Source organism: Kryptolebias marmoratus, linkage group LG9, assembly GCF_001649575.2.
Source record: "Kryptolebias marmoratus isolate JLee-2015 linkage group LG9, ASM164957v2, whole genome shotgun sequence".
NCBI classification, from domain to species: Eukaryota; Metazoa; Chordata; class Actinopteri; order Cyprinodontiformes; family Rivulidae; genus Kryptolebias; species Kryptolebias marmoratus.
Genome location: NC_051438.1, coordinates 2,916,148 through 2,932,658, shown reverse-complemented (window position 1 = coordinate 2,932,658; position 16,511 = coordinate 2,916,148). Strand labels below are relative to the sequence as shown.

The 16,511-nt window shown below is 38.3% G+C and overlaps 2 protein-coding genes across 2 annotated transcripts; one reads left to right on the top strand and one right to left on the bottom strand.

Annotated features, from left to right (window-relative positions):
- The first annotated feature begins 1,265 nt into the window (after positions 1 to 1,265).
- Positions 1,266 to 1,544, top strand: LOC119617302 (histone H3.3C-like). The gene has a single exon (XM_037977230.1). It carries the CDS (start codon positions 1,266 to 1,268, stop codon positions 1,542 to 1,544), a length of 279 nt encoding a protein of 92 aa, XP_037833158.1.
- Positions 1,545 to 3,733: 2,189 nt separating this feature from the next.
- On the bottom strand, positions 3,734 to 12,330 carry ndufc1 (NADH:ubiquinone oxidoreductase subunit C1). The gene is made up of 4 exons (XM_017439168.3): positions 12,179 to 12,330; positions 9,831 to 9,934; positions 5,205 to 5,280; positions 3,734 to 4,366 (listed from the first exon to the last, which is right to left on the bottom strand). The coding sequence occupies exons 1-3, from the start codon at positions 12,222 to 12,224 to the stop codon at positions 5,221 to 5,223; spliced, it is 210 nt and encodes a 69-aa protein (XP_017294657.1). The 5' UTR covers positions 12,225 to 12,330; the 3' UTR covers positions 3,734 to 4,366; positions 5,205 to 5,220.
- Positions 12,331 to 16,511: the final 4,181 nt, after the last annotated feature.

Sequence of the window (16,511 nt, the reverse complement as noted above, 5' to 3'; positions counted from 1 at the left end):
GCTAAAAGCAGTCCTGCAACATGGGGTCCGTGTAGGGTCCATGTAAAAGAGGCACAAGACAGCTGTGCAGGACCATGCAGTGATGGTCTCCTGGTCCTGTAGCATGGGAACAGCTTTGGTCTACTATAAAGTGACTGGGCCTTCTGGTCCTGTTGCTTTCACACCTCTTATTGGTTCACTTTGTGATGTTAAGTTCGTTCACATTTCCTTAAGCTCTGAGGGATATCTCTTCATAAAGAAACATTTAGTCATTATTTCTTCTTGGTTTTCATAGTTTTTATATAATTTTATTTTCCGTGGAAACGCGTCAGCTACACGCACATCTTAGCAGTGCTTCAGTTATTAAATATCATGACACAGAAACAAACTATAATTTTACAGCAAAGATAACTTCCAGTTTGTTTGACTTTATTTATATGGAGATTTATCATTGTTTTGTTGCAAAAATGCAGCTGGGGTTTTACAGTTTTTAAAATTTAACTGTGTTTATTCTATTATTCTCAGAATTATAGACTATCTATATCCTATAATCAGCTAATCTGCTGAAAAGTAAAAAAAAATAAAAAAAAGAGGTTTTGGGCAAAAGTATCACAAGCTGAAAAAATAGTTTATCAATTTCCTGAGTGAGGAATAAGAATAGTTTATTCAAAGCTCATAATTCTGTCCCAGTTTTCTGTGGACAAGTATTGGTTTTAAAATCACTAGTAGATGTTAATTTTATACTGATGCTCCCTGAAGTCAAGGCACTGGTATTGGGACAGTATGTTATTTATTAAGAACCATTTTAAAAAGCAGTAAATTAGTTTCATTAGTTTTACTTCTGACTGTTTAAAATAATGCTTGTGCATTCTTTGATGGACATGTAAGGTAAATTAAAATTCAAAACGAATTGATGCAGAAATAGAATAGTCACATCTCCAGAAATGACTGGATATCAGCTTGTATCTTAGCTGAGAGATGAGTGGATCTTTTATAAAATATCTAAACTAACACTGATGTTAACATGACTTCTAGAATTGTGCCGTTCAAGGTGGCTGCATGTTGGAGTAGCTCTGTTCCATTCACTCTGAGATGTTGCTTTTGAAAATGTTATTCCTCTTTTTTTCTGGATGTAAATCACTTTTTTTAGATCAGTATTTCCTCTGGTATCGGATGCTGTGCAGCTGGAAGGATTTTTACTGAAACCTTTTTTACTTTTGGACATTTTGTTATGATGCGTAACCATGACAACAAGTGTTAAATGTGAAGAACCCTGAAGTCCAGTCATGGCCAGAACCAAGCAGAGCGCCTGTAAATCCTCTGGAGGTAAAGCTCCCAGGAAGCAGCTCGCCACCAAAGCTGCCAGCAAGAGCGCCCCGGCCGGCGGACTGAAGAAGCCTCACCTCTACAGGATCAGAACCGTGGCTCTCAGGGAGATCCACCACTACCAGAAGTCCACCGATCTGCTCATCCAGAAGCTGCCCTTCCAGCACCTAGTCCGGGAGATCGCCCAGGAGTTCAAGACCGACCTGCGCTTCCAGAGCTCGGCCATCATGGCTCCATAGGAGGCCAGCGAGGCTCACCTGGTGGGGCTCTTTGAGGACACCAGGGCCGAGGACACATCGGGACAGACCACTACAGGAGATCCTTCCTGCCCACAGCCATCAGCATCTATAACAACTCTTTAATGAAACCAGGATTATGAGCTACAATAACATTTAATTTCCCTTTGGGATTAATAAAGTATCTTTGAATTGAATTGAACATCACCACATTCAGACCTGGTTTTTAAAAGATTGTGTAAATTTCTACTTGAATTTAGAATAAACATCACTTTTACTTCGCTCTATTGTCTGTTTCATGTGATCTCTGGCTTATTTCAATGGATTATTTTTATTATTATTATTATTATTTGTGAAAACTTTAGGTTACTTTTAATGTAGCAAATGGCTGTGCAGTGAAACTTATAGAAAACAGTGCAGAGTTTTAAAATGTTTTCCGTAATAGAAGTTTGTTTTGTCACCATTTCCAGTCTACAACAGGCCTTAGTGCGTTTCAGGATGCAAACAGTTTTTTGTAGAAGTAATAATGTCACAAGAATCACTGAGTGAAATGTGAGAAAACTTTCCTTGAACTTTAGAATTTGTTTGTGTTCAAATGAGACAGTCATTCAAACGATGCACCTGAGGAAGAACCGTGGAAACCATTGAACACTCCAAATGATGTGCGAGCAGAAACTTGTCTTGATAATTACAGAAAATCTAGGACTTAGTTAAGATGAGATTACTTCTTTTACTTCTCTATTTAATATCTACATGCTCCTAATAGCCCAGATTATAACAAGTAACAACATTAGTTACCATAACTATGCAGATGATACACAGCTCTATATTACGATGTCACCAGGTGACTCTGAACCTATCCTAGCACTGAACAGATGCTTAGAGCAAATCACTGCGTGGATGTGCCAAAACCTTCTCTAGCTGAACAGAAACAAGACTGAAATTATTATCTTTGGACCTAAAGAGGAACGATCAAGAGTCAGCACGCAGCTTCAGGTATTACAGCTAAAAACTAGTGATCAGGCCCAAAACCTGGGTGTAGTAATGGACTAAGACCTGAACCTTAAGGGACATATAAAAACAGTTACAAAGTCGGCTTTCTACCACCTGAAGAACATCTCCAGAATTAAAGGACTAATGTCACAACAAGACCTAGAGAAAATTATGCACGCGTTCATCTTTAGTCGTCTCGATTTCTGCAACAGTGTCTTCACAGGTCTGCCAAAAAAACTCAATCAGACAGCTGCAGCAGCTGCTCGTGTTCTCACTAAGACCAGAAAAATGGAGCACATCACCCGGTTTTAAAGTCCCTACACTGGCTCCCTGTAGCTCAGAGAATAGACTTTAAAATACTTCTTTTAGTTTATAAATCACTGAACAGATTAAAGACTTATTATCGTCGTATCAACCCTCCAGAACACTCAGGTCTTCTGGTTCTGGTCTACTTTGTGTCCCCAGAACCAGAACCAAACNAATCTGGAACAAACTCCCGGAAAACTGCAAAACAGCTGAAACACTAAACTCCTTTAAATCAAGGCTGAAAACCCACCTGTTTAGAGCTGCCTTTTATTGGTAGTCCGCAAACAAATTCAGGTGAAAAGCTGCTCTGAACAAAATATCTTATTACATATTGACCATCTCTTTATGATTGTGTATCTGCTCAATGATTTTTTATGATTTTATGTGATGATTCTAATGTTCTGATGATCTACTGTGTGATGTTTTTGATTATTGTAATGATTTTACTGATGTTTTGATGATGTAAAGCACTTTGAATGCCTTGCTGCTGAAATGTGCTATACAAATAAATTTTTACTTACTTACTTATCCTGGACTACTAAATTCTACTTTTCTAAAACTGTGCCCCAGATGGCTGTCCTGTTGTAAGCAGTACCACCTGATGGTTTTCTGCCACTCTGTTGACTGGTAGAGGAGCTGATAAAAGGTCAGAGGTGTGTTGTGATGCCAAATGTTTGTTGGAGATCAAATGATGACATAAGTGTCTTCATAAAATTGTGGTGTACCATTTTATCAGATGTATATCTACATTCATTTTTTAAGTCAATTCAATACAAGATGGCTGCCACGGACATTAGCCAAACACAAAAAGGTCTAGAATGCAGTCAGTTTTAAAGATACTGACCTAACATTTTTTTATCTTGCGATAAGAGACCACACATAGCGTTATTTTCAAGGTTCGAAAAGGCTTTTAATTTGAAATGTTTATAGTGAAATAAGACTACATGAATAACTTTTAACCTGCTGTCATGTGACCAGGTTAATTATCCAAACAGTCTTTCACATCAAATAGCAGACAGGTGGCACTTGTTGCACCTGATGAGCGAGAACAGCTCAAACCGTCACCTCTGGCTCAGAAAACCTTCCTGTGGGGAGTTTGGTTTTATCAAGCAGCAGTCTCTGCTTTTCCCACAGAAAGACTTTGATGAAATCGTGAAGGTTTTATTTGACTGCGCTGTGTTTACAGATGTAACTCTGAAATGAATGTGAGTAACAAAGCTGTAAAAGAGCTTTTGGTACAGTTGAGTGTTCTTCTATCTGTTAGGTTTAGTTTCATTGTTTGAAGACTTTTTGTTTAAACTTGACTCGGTGTAGATCTTGTTCTGTGTCCTAAGGCTAGATGTGAACTAATAGAGAAATAAACCCTATATCTGTGGTAGAACCTTCACCCTAACAGTGAATTCATGCACACAAACTATTCATGACTTGGGTGTTTTCGCATGACAAACATTTATTTTAATTTACATTGTTCAGGGTGAAGGATCAGAGGAACCAGAACCACGGAGCAGGGAGGACCTGATGACGTCCTGCAACACAAGAAACACAGAACTGTGTTTTATTGATTTCATTACATGCAGACAAGTCCACCTTCTCACTGACCTGATGATTTACAGCAGCTAAACGCCTTGTTTCAGCCGCATCTACAGTCGAGGTCAAAGGTTCTGTCAGTGACACAACGGTTGGGTTTCACAAACTTTGTGGCTTCCGTGTTTGTGGCGATGATTTGGTTTTAAGATTGTACTTCAGAGGGATCAGATGTATATTAATATGTTGAAAAGAACATGTAGCGATACACAGCAGTACACAGTATAGCCTGGTACTTACAAGGTACCCTGTAAGTACCAAGAATGTACCTGGTACAGTCTGCCCTTCATGTCCTAGAAAAACATGGAGGACAGACTGAAGTTCTGCAGGAGGATCAAGAACTGGGCACCAGAGGGATGTCTGAGAAATCATTTGTCTGGAGAAAATTTTGAATTTCTTTTTTCATGAGTCCTCTGTCATTCCAGCTGATGACAAATAAAAACTCGACACCTGACAGGAACCTGGAAGTTGAAGTCGGAATGAGACAAGTGTTTTATAGGCTAGACTCAGTGGAAGTCTTACGTCCCAGTGTCCCTCCAGTGTCAGTAAAGCTGAAAACTAAAATTCCACCTGAAATCATTTTTCCCTAAAAGATCATTTTTACTTCGGCAGGTTGTTCTTAGCTTCTGCTTTTGTGTTCAAATGGTAATTTTTCTGCCAACTTGGGGCATAGTTGGTTTTGAAAACCTGGTCTTTGGTTCCAACAACAAATCATCCTGATGCACCATTTGTGTCGCTGCCAGAACCGTTAATCCTGACTGCAAAGCTGCAGAGACTCACCTGTCATTACCCCGGGTCACTGAAGACCATTCCTCACTTTGTACTCGTGAACATCTGTGCTGTGCTGTTTGAAAAGCTGCAGGCGACAAACAGAAAGACACACGTCAGGTACAAGTATCAGCGTTTCAACACTGTCGGGACTAAAATCCATCAGAATCAGGAGCTTGTGAACATCCAGGTGAGTCATCTGAGTCATTCCAACCACAGCCTGCGTGGAAACGTGAGGAGAATGTTAAGGACTTGGCTGAATCGTGTTAATTATTTGTGTATTATTTGTGTTCAGCAGAGTTTTGCCTTTCGGCCCTCAAAAACATTCATAGTAATTTGTGATTTAGTGAACATTCTAAGCATTTGTTTGTAACTGTACACTTTGTAAATAAACCAAATCACTTGTATATGTTAATTACAGACACTGTAGGGGTGAACTGTCATTTCCTTTAGATCAAGTTTTCTCCTGATTTTATTAGATAAGGAAGCCAGGTTTAATTAGTGTTTATTTTCACTTAGGTTTTAGAAAGCACTCCATTAAAAAATATAGTTTTGTTTATTGTTTTAGCTTTTGTTTACTCTAAACTTGTTTGCTTTATTGTGTATATGTTATTCATCTTGTAAATAAATCACACTTTATTTTGGAGGTTTTCCCCTGGGTGTGATTTGGGGGTCGAGACTATATATTTTTTTAAATGTTGCATCCAGAGCTCTTTGACTGGACATAACAGGGGATCTTGTCCCACTCTTGTCTGGTGTAGGATTCTAGCTGTTCAGCAGTTCTGGGTCTTCTTTGCTTAATTTTTCTATTTCATGATGAATCACATGCTTTCAGTCGGTGAGGTCTGGACTGCAGGCAGGTCAGTTCAGCAGTTGGACTCTTCTGCTATGAAGCTCTGCTGCTGGAATGGATGCAGTCTGTGGTTTAGATTGTCTTGCTGAAATATGTAAGGCCTTCCCTGAAAAAGACTTATTATATTATCTGTTGATAAACTTTATCCTGAAATTGTTCTGCTGTTTTTCTTTTCTTTGCCGTTTTTTGCAGACTGGTGAACCTCTGACTAGCTTTACTTCTGAGAGATTCAGCCTCTCTAAAATGCTTTTTTTATACTTTGGGCAGTACAATTGCTTTGTGGTTAGCACTGTTGCCTCACAGCAAGAAGGCCCTGGGTTGAAACCCGGGTTGGACAAGGGTTCTCTGTGTGGAGTTTGCATGTTTTCCTCGAGTTTATGTGGATTTTCTCAGGGTGCTCCAGTTTCCTCCCACAGTCTAAAAACATGCAGAACACCCTTCAAAAAGAGACAGAGATCTCAGTGGGATTTGCCTTGTTAAATAAAGGTTAATAAAATAATACCCAGTCCTCTTACTGACCTGTTGGTAAATAACCTGATTATTAAGGGGTGCACCGATACCAGTATCTAATATTGGTTCTGATACCGTGTGCCTGTACATGTACTTCAGTGTTTTGATGCCACAGTACCACGACTTAATGGCATTTATTAGTACCAGTGATGTGCGGTGAAGTTTATGTGATGAAGAAGAGTCTGACAGAATCACATTCACGCAATTAACAATTAAGATGCATGCTGAATATATTCTGTCTTTAATGTGATATTAATGACAGAAAACCTGAATGTCGCCACTTTAACAGATTATTCAGGGTGATCTATAAAGGCCTGCTGTGAGTTCTGGTTTTTGTTTCAGTGTTAGTTAAAAAAACAAAAAGTCCTCAAAGGAGGAGTTTGGATCTGATCAGACGTGGTGGTGCTGGTGGAGAGAGAGGGGATGGTCTGTCTCTCTGCACTCACTTGTCTTTACTTCAAACCTCTGTTAGTTCAAATTAAGTAATAAAAAACATTTACCTCAAGGTATGTCAGTAATCACCTTTGAGAAGGTGGGGGATAAAAACTGTTTGATGCTCCATAGATCTGAGTTAAAACAAGTTTTGATTCAAAGTCCAGTTTTAGAAGATTTTAAAGTTTAGATAATACTGAATCTTCCATTTTATCAGTCAGATCAAAACATAAACAGATGGTGCAGAGCTCCTCACTTTGATGCTTTTACTTAGGTTCAATAACAGAAGAAGAAAAAAAACCAACAGAAGAAGAATCAGGCTGTCAGCTCATAGGCACCCCCTGCAGACAGAAGCAGGTCACTGCATGTCTCACTCCTTTTTTACGTGGTTTTATATCATATCAACAGGATTAAATATGTAATAAATATATGTAAAATAGAAATAGAAAAATATAATGTATATTACAAGTGCTTATAAACATTATATTGGCAACAAATAAAGAAATAAATTGCGTTTGTAACATAAATTAGGCATTAAAAATATAATAGTTGCTTTATTTTACTGTTGTGAGAGTGTTTTCCTCATCATGCCTCACCTGACTGAACGTCAATGATTAGTAATTGTACAAAGTGCCGATATCAGCAAATACTCAAATGTAAGTACTTGTACCTTGTAGCTTACACAGATCATTTCAGACTAAACTCATCATGATGTCTTTTGACATTCACTACAGGCATTTGATCTGAAAAAATTCTAAAAGGTATTCCCACCCCCTTTCTTTTTTTTCTTTTACTGTTTGTTGCCCTCTAACCTGTAAATAAAGTGGAAGAATTTAATGACCTATAAAACCAATTTGTGACATTAAAAGGAAGAGAATAAATTGTGAGAAAACTTGAGTCCTAGTTAGGACTCCTTGTGACTAAACTGTAGCAAAAACATTTGCTCGTCATTCACAGCAAGTTTGCCACAATTTATTCAGTTATGTATGTAAATCAATGTGTCATAAAACACATTGACAAATGCAAACCACGTTGACCAACCCAGCAGAAGCAAGCAGTGCTCTCACATAGTGGTTCTGTAAGTCTGCCTGATTACATTTAAATGTTTGCACATTTGACATTTGTAATGTTTGACATTTAAATATAATTTAGTGTTCAAAAATACTACAAGGGAAAAAAAGGAAGTGTAGCCCTATTAATAAAGAACTAAATCCAAAAGTGTGGACATCTTTTAGAGCAGATGATGCTAGCAGCTTAACAGAGAGTCTTCACACCTTTTAAGAATCACTGATCTGTCTGAAGGACATCGTTCCTGAAGACTGTGGTTCATTTAGGTGAAACTTTACAAACCGAAGTTCTGCTGCCATGTTGTCTTAGAGAGAAGAGGCTTTATCCTCCAACCCTTCCAAACAAGCCATACTTGCTCAGTTTTTCTCAAATCATCCTGTCATGACCTTTAACCTTTAACCTGCTAACTGAGGCCTGCAGAGTTTGAGATGAAGCTCATTTCTCTGAGTGCTGCAGGTTCTGAAGGGGTGAATTCACTGGGATGTCCGCTCCTGGGAACATTTACAGCTGTATTAAGTGTTTTCCATTTGTGAATAGGTTTTCTCTCTGTAGAATGATAGACTCCAAATAGTTTGGAAATGACCTTTGACCCTTCCCAGATTAATGGGCAGCAACAGTTGCTTCTCTTAAGTCATTGCTGATGTCTTTCCATCTTGGTGTTGTGCTAAAACGCACCTGTATGCTACAGAGCAGCAAAACTCCTGCTTTTCTACAGATGGTCCAATCAATAATAATAATAATAATAATAATCAGGGTTTTCCCCAGTATATTATAAGCCTGGCGGGCCGCCAGGCTTTTCCTTCCCCACCGCCAGGCTAAGCTCCGCTTGTTTATTGTAAAATACATCATTTTTTATGCACGTTTTTTCCCCACCCGCATTAACTTGACGCATTGATCACCGCGCAAAGGTGCACGCGCCAACAGTGACGCAATTGCGCTGTCCCTGCCCCAGCGCGAAGGCCCCGCGTGGTGTTGCGTTGCGTGGTCGTGCACCTCCCAACTTTCTGCCGCCGCCGATAAAAAGGAGTGTTTATAGACCACAATGGTTAGTTGAGCCGAAATTCAGCGGCTGGCTTTACAACACCGAATATGGTAAGCATGTTTTGTACTTAGTGAAAATATTGATATGATGTGAGCTAATTTATCCTTGTTTATCAGTAAAATGATGCTATTAAATTCAGCATTAGATATGCTCTGTTTTGTTGTTCCATGTAGTGATCCAACATGCAGCCTGTGCCACAAAAAGCACAGTACAGCACAGCATCTGTCTGTTTATCAGAGTTCTCTGTTGTTATTCATTGGCCTTGATGTGAGACGTGTGTTGGTGCTTTGTTTGCATTTTCTCATTTATGTAAATTTAATTTATTTGTAAATGTGACTTAAATTAGGATTCAAATTGAGTGCAAACAATTAGTATTTATTTTAAATACTAATTTTGTATTTTTGTTTAAAAAAGTATTTAAAAGTGCCTTTTTCTAAAACTGTAGTTGTGTAAATATTTGACAAATATCTTATAATATCACATAATAATTATCCATATTTTCAACTGTCCTGTCAACTTTAATTATATTTTTTACTAAATCACTATCGGCCGGCGATCGGCCAGTGAATGGCCACCTACCACCAGGCTTAGCCTCTTTTCTGGGGGAAACCCTGGATACTAATAATCAGGTAATCAGTACATTTGATCAGCAGTTCCTGGCTGATCCAGTTTTTGGGAAATTAGTTTTGTCACAAACATGCATGTCTGTGTGAGGGAGAGCGCAGTCACTTACCAAGCCCCAGAGGAAAACAGATGTTCCAAACGCGAGACCCACCCGCAGCCAGTTTGGCTTGGTAAGATCAGGCTTGGAGCTTGTGAATGCAGATCTGGATCCAACTAAACAAACAAACAAACATAAAACCCTATTTAGACTAAGAGGCTAAAATAAGCAGAACACAAGCTAAAAACCAAAGAAAAGCAACTAAAAGCAGCAGAACAGTAACTTAAATTAGGAAAAAAAAAGAAGCTAAAGCTAAAATGATCAAAATAGTAGCTAAAACCAGAAAAACCCAAACGGATGTCAAATGGAATTCTGGGTAGTTATTCTGATTATGGTCGATGCAGATTCCCATCATTCCAACCCGATAACCAAGAAAAATCAATTTTGCTTTAGGGGATGGCCCTGTCAGGCAGGAAATCCAACATTCAGTGGTTGGAACCAAAACTGCAGATGAGTTAATAGATGATGAGCCCAGACCCAAAATTTGATGGACCAGTACCATCTGAGGTGACAAAATGCCTTTTTTTTTAGCAAAGGCTACATCCCTAGAGTTGAGAAACAGGTGAAAGCGTTGTAGAACTGGTAGCATTTCTTGTTTAAGCACATGGTTTCTAATCCTTCCCCTAATTCGCCCCTTTCTGTAATATGTGTCTACAGACACATATTACATGTTTACACTACAAAATATGTGTCTACAGACACATATTACATGGACATCTCTGTATGACTAGCTGTCAGGGGCTTAATACCACAGTAAAGACAAAAAGAAACCAGTCATAACCAGGTGAGAGCCTTCTTTTTCACATGAGCCAGACATTTTAAAGATACAACTAATACCTTTTCTGCTTTGCGTGAATGTGGCTCACTAAATACTTTAGCCAGGGTTTGGATCAGAGAAACTACCTTAACATCAAGAAAAAACAACTATCCAAAATTTCCTCCCCAGCATATCTGATTGTTTACACTACAAAATAGATTTTTGCATATGAAAACCACCTTTTGCTGCTTCGTATAATAAGCCCACTACGAAGAAATGTGTAAATGCTCTCCCCAGTGAATGCTAGTTTAAGGTCTGTCAGAAAGTACACACACACACACACACGTGTTCATAGGATGAACACATCTGGATCTTCTAAAGCAAAGCCCTCTGTAGCAGCATGGGCAGCACGGAGGAGCAAACATCCATCTGCTTCTTCCTGCTCATATTAGAGTTCTGGCATCTCTTCACTACCTTCTTGTGTGACATTGAAGCACCTATCACCAACTGTTGCAAAGAGTAGTTTGCTCTCAAGCTTCTCATGACACTCTGCCTTCTTCCATTTATTTACAATGAATGGCTCAAATATTTCCTCCCCTGCCGCACTATCTGTGAAGATGCAATGCTTTGAAGGTGATGGCCTGGCTCTTCTCCTCTCAGGGATCTTTCACTGTTCTTGATTGAGATGTTCTGGTATGTGTCAAACACAACATCAAGTCTTTCACTTTGGCATGCTTCTCTAGCTGTGTGTTAAACATCTGCTGCCACCTCTCCACGTGCAGCCCAATCTTTATCATTTTGTGCTGTCACATATATGATGATAAAACACGGATGGCTTCCAAATCTGTCATGGCATCATGTATTTTCCATCCCTCTGGATGCAGACCTCCCTAAAAACAACAACGATCATTCCTCACCCCAGGTGGTAACGACCACCCCCTCCAGCCCATCCTCTGTCTAGAACTAGTCTAATCTGACAATGTGACACAGGACTTTGATTGTTGTTACAGTCTGATTTCATCTGGGATATCATTAAGATCAGTGAACAGGTGGAGGTGCTCTGTTACCATGGTGATCTAAGCAGGCTCAAAAAGACCCTGACAGGTGGGGCAGCAGACCTGACAACACCAGCTAAGGTGTAGTGCAGCAGTTTGGTCCTTTTGTTGGTAAAAAAAATATATATTTTTTTTAACTGATTTACAATGCTGTCTTTTGGGCTGGGGGTGAAACGAGTTGCATACATCTTTCTGAACAATTCAGCTACAAACTAATGCCCTTTAATGCGCAGCACAATATTACATGCCTTGTTTAAATGATGTGTTGTTGCTGTAGCTGAAGCTTGGTGCTAAAAGTTACTGCAGACACTATTTATAGACTAGAAAACAACACAAAACCATGCCACTAATATCCGAGAATGCACAAAAATGACCGAACCAAATCCGCCATGACAGTCCCAAATTTAAAAACTACAGCTATGAATGCTAAGCTAAACTAAGCTAAGCTAAGGTCAAACTTAAGAAACACCTCTTAGCTGTAAGTATCCACATAAACAAGCAGTCTTTAAAATCATAACCATGTCTTTGTGATTTTCTTGTTAACTTACCTCTGTTAAGATAAACAGATCGGGATAATACCCGGCTGAAAGACATTATATCTGCGGAATGTCTGCCTGAACGCAGCGTTTGATCGGATAATCTGCGCTCGACTGAAGACGCTGGGAGGCAGGAGAGATGAGCAGATCACCGATCGGTCCATCCAGCAGCGGCTCACAGGGAGGCGACGTCAGCCTGAACCGACATGTATGGGCTTTCGTATAGATTTGTGACTTAAGGAAACATGTAACAATTGATGTAAATAATAATAATTTAATTAAATTCATGTCTATCTTGTAGAGAAATTGCATTAAACTTCATAACAGTCTGTCCAATTTGGAATGATACACGGATTATTCTCCCTTGCTTTATTTAACATTCGATTATTGTATCTTTATCTGATTTGTGTTTATCACCATTTTATATTTAGCCACCATTTTAAAAGCTTTAACAAGTAGTTGTTTAGTGGAAAGAGAGAGGTGGTACCCTGGAATGTGAGCACTGAGCAACAGACGTGACAGCAAGGAGGGGGGAAGGAGTTGTCCATTGACCTCCAGAGAACGGAGGCACCAACCCATCTTCTGGAGGAAGTGGGGCCTAGTAATAAAACCAGACGAACATACTTTGTCACTTCAGACAATCCTGGGGTGAAGGCTTGACTAGTTTTCAAGATGATGTGTATCTCATTCCCATAGATTGTCTCCCAGATCCATCTGGTGTTATGATTGTATGAATATTGACTAATGGTGTTTGAATAAATGTGTTAAACTTTAAGGTAACGTCTCCTGAAAGTCTTTCCCATCAACCAACTCGGGGAGGTAAAGGTCGTTTATCTCAACACCAACTTGTCTGTTATGTCTGCTTAGTCTAACCATAGCAAGTAAGTCTGTTATTTGGGTTAAAAAGATGTAAAGTTATGCATATAAGATTTAGTTGGAGACTAACACAATCACAGAGCCCTGGTATTGAGAAAAAAAATTAAGGATTTTTAAAATTTGTGTTTCCTGAGTTTACCCAGTGCCTTACAGAAATTAATATTAATCTATATTAATAGCTCCAAGCCGTTCTAACCAGGGACCATTCTTACTGGGGCATGTTCAGAAACAGCCTGACTCCTGATGACTAACAGGGCAGACATTTTACTCGAGAGGGGCCAGGGGCCTCAGCTTCAGCACCTGAGAGAGAAGAGAAGTGTTTCCTTTCTCAGCCCTCATCCTCTCACACTTGTTCTCCATTTTTGTTAGTTTTAGCTGCAGCTTCTCACCACCTCAGCCTTACCGCTTCTCTCACTCCTCACTAATCTTCGGTCAGTCATTTTGATTTCATGTCCTGTTTGTTAATCCATCTTGATCTTTGTGTTACTTTGTATTTTTGCTGCCATTTTAGACTTTTTATTTTTGGAATATTAAAATTTTAGGTTTGTCTCCCTTGTGACAGCCTGCATCTTTGGGTCTTTACTTTTCCAAATCCTAAGAAAAGGTCATGGTTTCAATTATTTATAATTAATATGGCATAATACTGAAATTTAATGTCACATTCTTTAAATTACTTGCTCCTATAATCACAACAATTAATGGCAAAACATTGAACATTTCTTCCCAGAGTTTATTTATTTTAATTAGAAGGGCCTGAGTTCAAACCCTGGCTTGAATCCGGGGTCTTTCTGTGTGGAGTTTGCATGTTCTCCTCGTGTTTGCGTGGGTTTTTTCCAGACACTCTGGTTTTCTCCCACACTCTAAAACCCTGCATGTTAAGCTGCCTTCAGGCCCAGACCGCCCTTGAAAAAGAGATCTGTGATCTCAGCAGGATTTGCCTGATTAAAGAAAGATTAATATATTAATTAATATAATCTATTCTTGGAGAGAATAATTCTTCCAAAACTAAATAGTAGTCAATCATCAGAACTAGACTCACCACTAACATTGGATGAGTTCCGTGAAGCCATTAAAAACATGCCTAATAATAAATCCCCAGGCCCAGATGGATTTCCAGCAGAATTCTATAAAGAATTCTGGATTATCTTAGAACCAGTATTTTACAGAATGCTTTGTGAGTCAAAAGAAAATGGCAGACTTCCAATACATATGAATTTAGCAAACATTAGTCTATTATTAAAACCAGGCAAAGACCCACTATTACCTTCCAGCTATCGCCCCATCTCTTTAATTAATGTAGACGTAAAAATAATTAGTAAAGTCCTCTCTAAAAGATTAGAGAAGATAATTCCTCTCATTATTCATCCTGACCAAACTGGATTTATAAAAGGAAGACACTCGACCACAAACACACGCAGATTATTTAATTTAATAGAATATTCATATAGTAAAAATATTGAAACAGCTGTATTATCATTGGACGCAGAAAAAGCATTTGATAGGGTAAACTGGAATTTCTTATTTGCTACCTTGGGTAAATTTGGCTTTGGGAACCATTTCATTAATTGGTTAAAAATATTATATAACTTACCAAGAGCGTGTGTCAGGACAAATAATCAAATATCTCAGAGCTTCTGTTTACAGAGGGGGACTAGGCAGGGATGTCCACTCTCACCTGCACTGTTTGCTATTTTTATAGAACCACTAGCAGCAGCAATGAGACAAACCGCGGATATTAAAGGAATACCGTGTAAAAATATAGAACATAAAATTAGTCTTTATGCTGACGATATTTTACTTTTTCTTCAGAACTCAGAAAATTCAATATCCAATGTTATCGAATTAATAAACGCGTTTTCAAAAGTTTCGGATTATTCTATAAATTGGCCAAAATCTACGGTTCTTCCAATAAACTGTGTGGTTAACATTCCTCTCATTGAACGACTACATTCAGGTAACATTACATATTTGGGCATCAATATTTCTCCTAGATTGGAAGACTTAATTAAAATGAATCATATTCCACTTTTAAAGAAGATTGAAGATGATCTCACTAGATGGAAATCGCTGCCCATATCACTAATGGGCAGAGTTGCCTCAGTAAAAATGATGATCCTACCAAGAATAAATTATTTATTTTCAATGATCCCAAATAAACCTTCAACTAAATGGTTTAAGTCATTGGACTCCTTCATATCCAAATTCCTTTGGAAAAGCAAAACTCCACGTATAAGTTTAAATGCATTACAGAAATCTAAAGATACCGGAGGATTAGAACTTCCCAACTTCTATCACTACTATTTAGCCAATAGGCTACAATATATTTCCAAATGGATTAGTCCGAATACATTAGATGAAACTTGGTTAGACATAGAACAAACTTTATGCAATAATATTAGGTTATCATATCTACCGTTTATTAGCACAAATATAAAAAAACACGCTTGCTTTAAAAGCATCACCATTAGTTCATCTCTGACAGCATGGTGGGAATATCAAAAAATGACAAAATCTTCATTAATCCCCTGTAGACATACACCCATCTGGAACAATCCTGACATCCTACAAGAAAATATCATGATAAACTTCACTGGTTGGAGAGCAAAGGGAATCGAACGCCTGGAACACTTATATGAAAATGTAGACTTTATTCCATTTAATAAATTAAAAATAAAATTTAACATGGAAGATAAATACTTCTTAGAATATCAACAAATTAAGTCTATCATAAAAAAGAAATTTAAGCTTAATAAAACTCTGATAGAAACACCAGTTTGTGTGTTAGAGTTCCTTAATCTCAAATCCCCCAAATTAGTATCTAAAATATACAAGAAATTGTCTAGAATTAACGACTCCATAATGCTACCTACAAAAAAATGGGAGTCAGATTTATCAATCAATTTTGACCAAAACACCTGGTCTCAAATATGTTTAAAGACATTTAAATTAACTAGAATCTCCAATTTACAATTAATTCAGTATAAAGTTCTCTATAGGGTACACTATACGGGTCAACGAATGTTTAAGATGGGATTTACATCATCTAACAAATGCTCACAGTGCGTTGACAATATTCCTGATGATTATATCCATGCATTTTGGTTCTGTCCACCCGTTCAGAGATTCTGGGTCCAGGTCTGTGAAGACTTGTCTAAATGTTTGAAATGCAATATTCCTCTTTCTCCGTCTGTTTGCTTACTGGCTTCCTTTGAAGACATCTCCCTGGAGAAAAATACATGTCGCATGATTTTCACTGCCTTATGCATCGCAAAAAAAACCATACTTCTAAATTGGAAAAATAAAAATAATCTTAGCATTAATCAGTATAAAAATCTTCTGTTAGATCATATTAGTCTTGAAACAGCATCTGCCGACACATTGGATCAATCTCTTTGGGCTCCCTTAATCGGCTCCGTCACATAGTGAAGGTGGGTGGTTTGGGGGCTGGCCTTGTGGGCCCTTGGGGTGG

Bases quoted from the DNA above. Each gene is read 5' to 3' on its own strand.
- ndufc1 (XM_017439168.3), bottom strand. From the start codon at position 12,224: ATGTCTTTCAGCCGGGTATTATCCCGATCTGTTTATCTTAACAGAG. The intron at 9,935-12,178 runs GTAAGTTAACAA...TTGTTTGTTTAG, and splicing joins ATCTGTTTATCTTAACAGAG to TTGGATCCAGATCTGCATTC. The intron at 5,281-9,830 runs GTAAGTGACTGC...TGTCGCCTGCAG, and splicing joins CTGTTTTCCTCTGGGGCTTG to CTTTTCAAACAGCACAGCAC.
- LOC119617302 (XM_037977230.1), top strand. From the start codon at position 1,266: ATGGCCAGAACCAAGCAGAGCGCCTGTAAATCCTCTGGAGGTAAAGCT.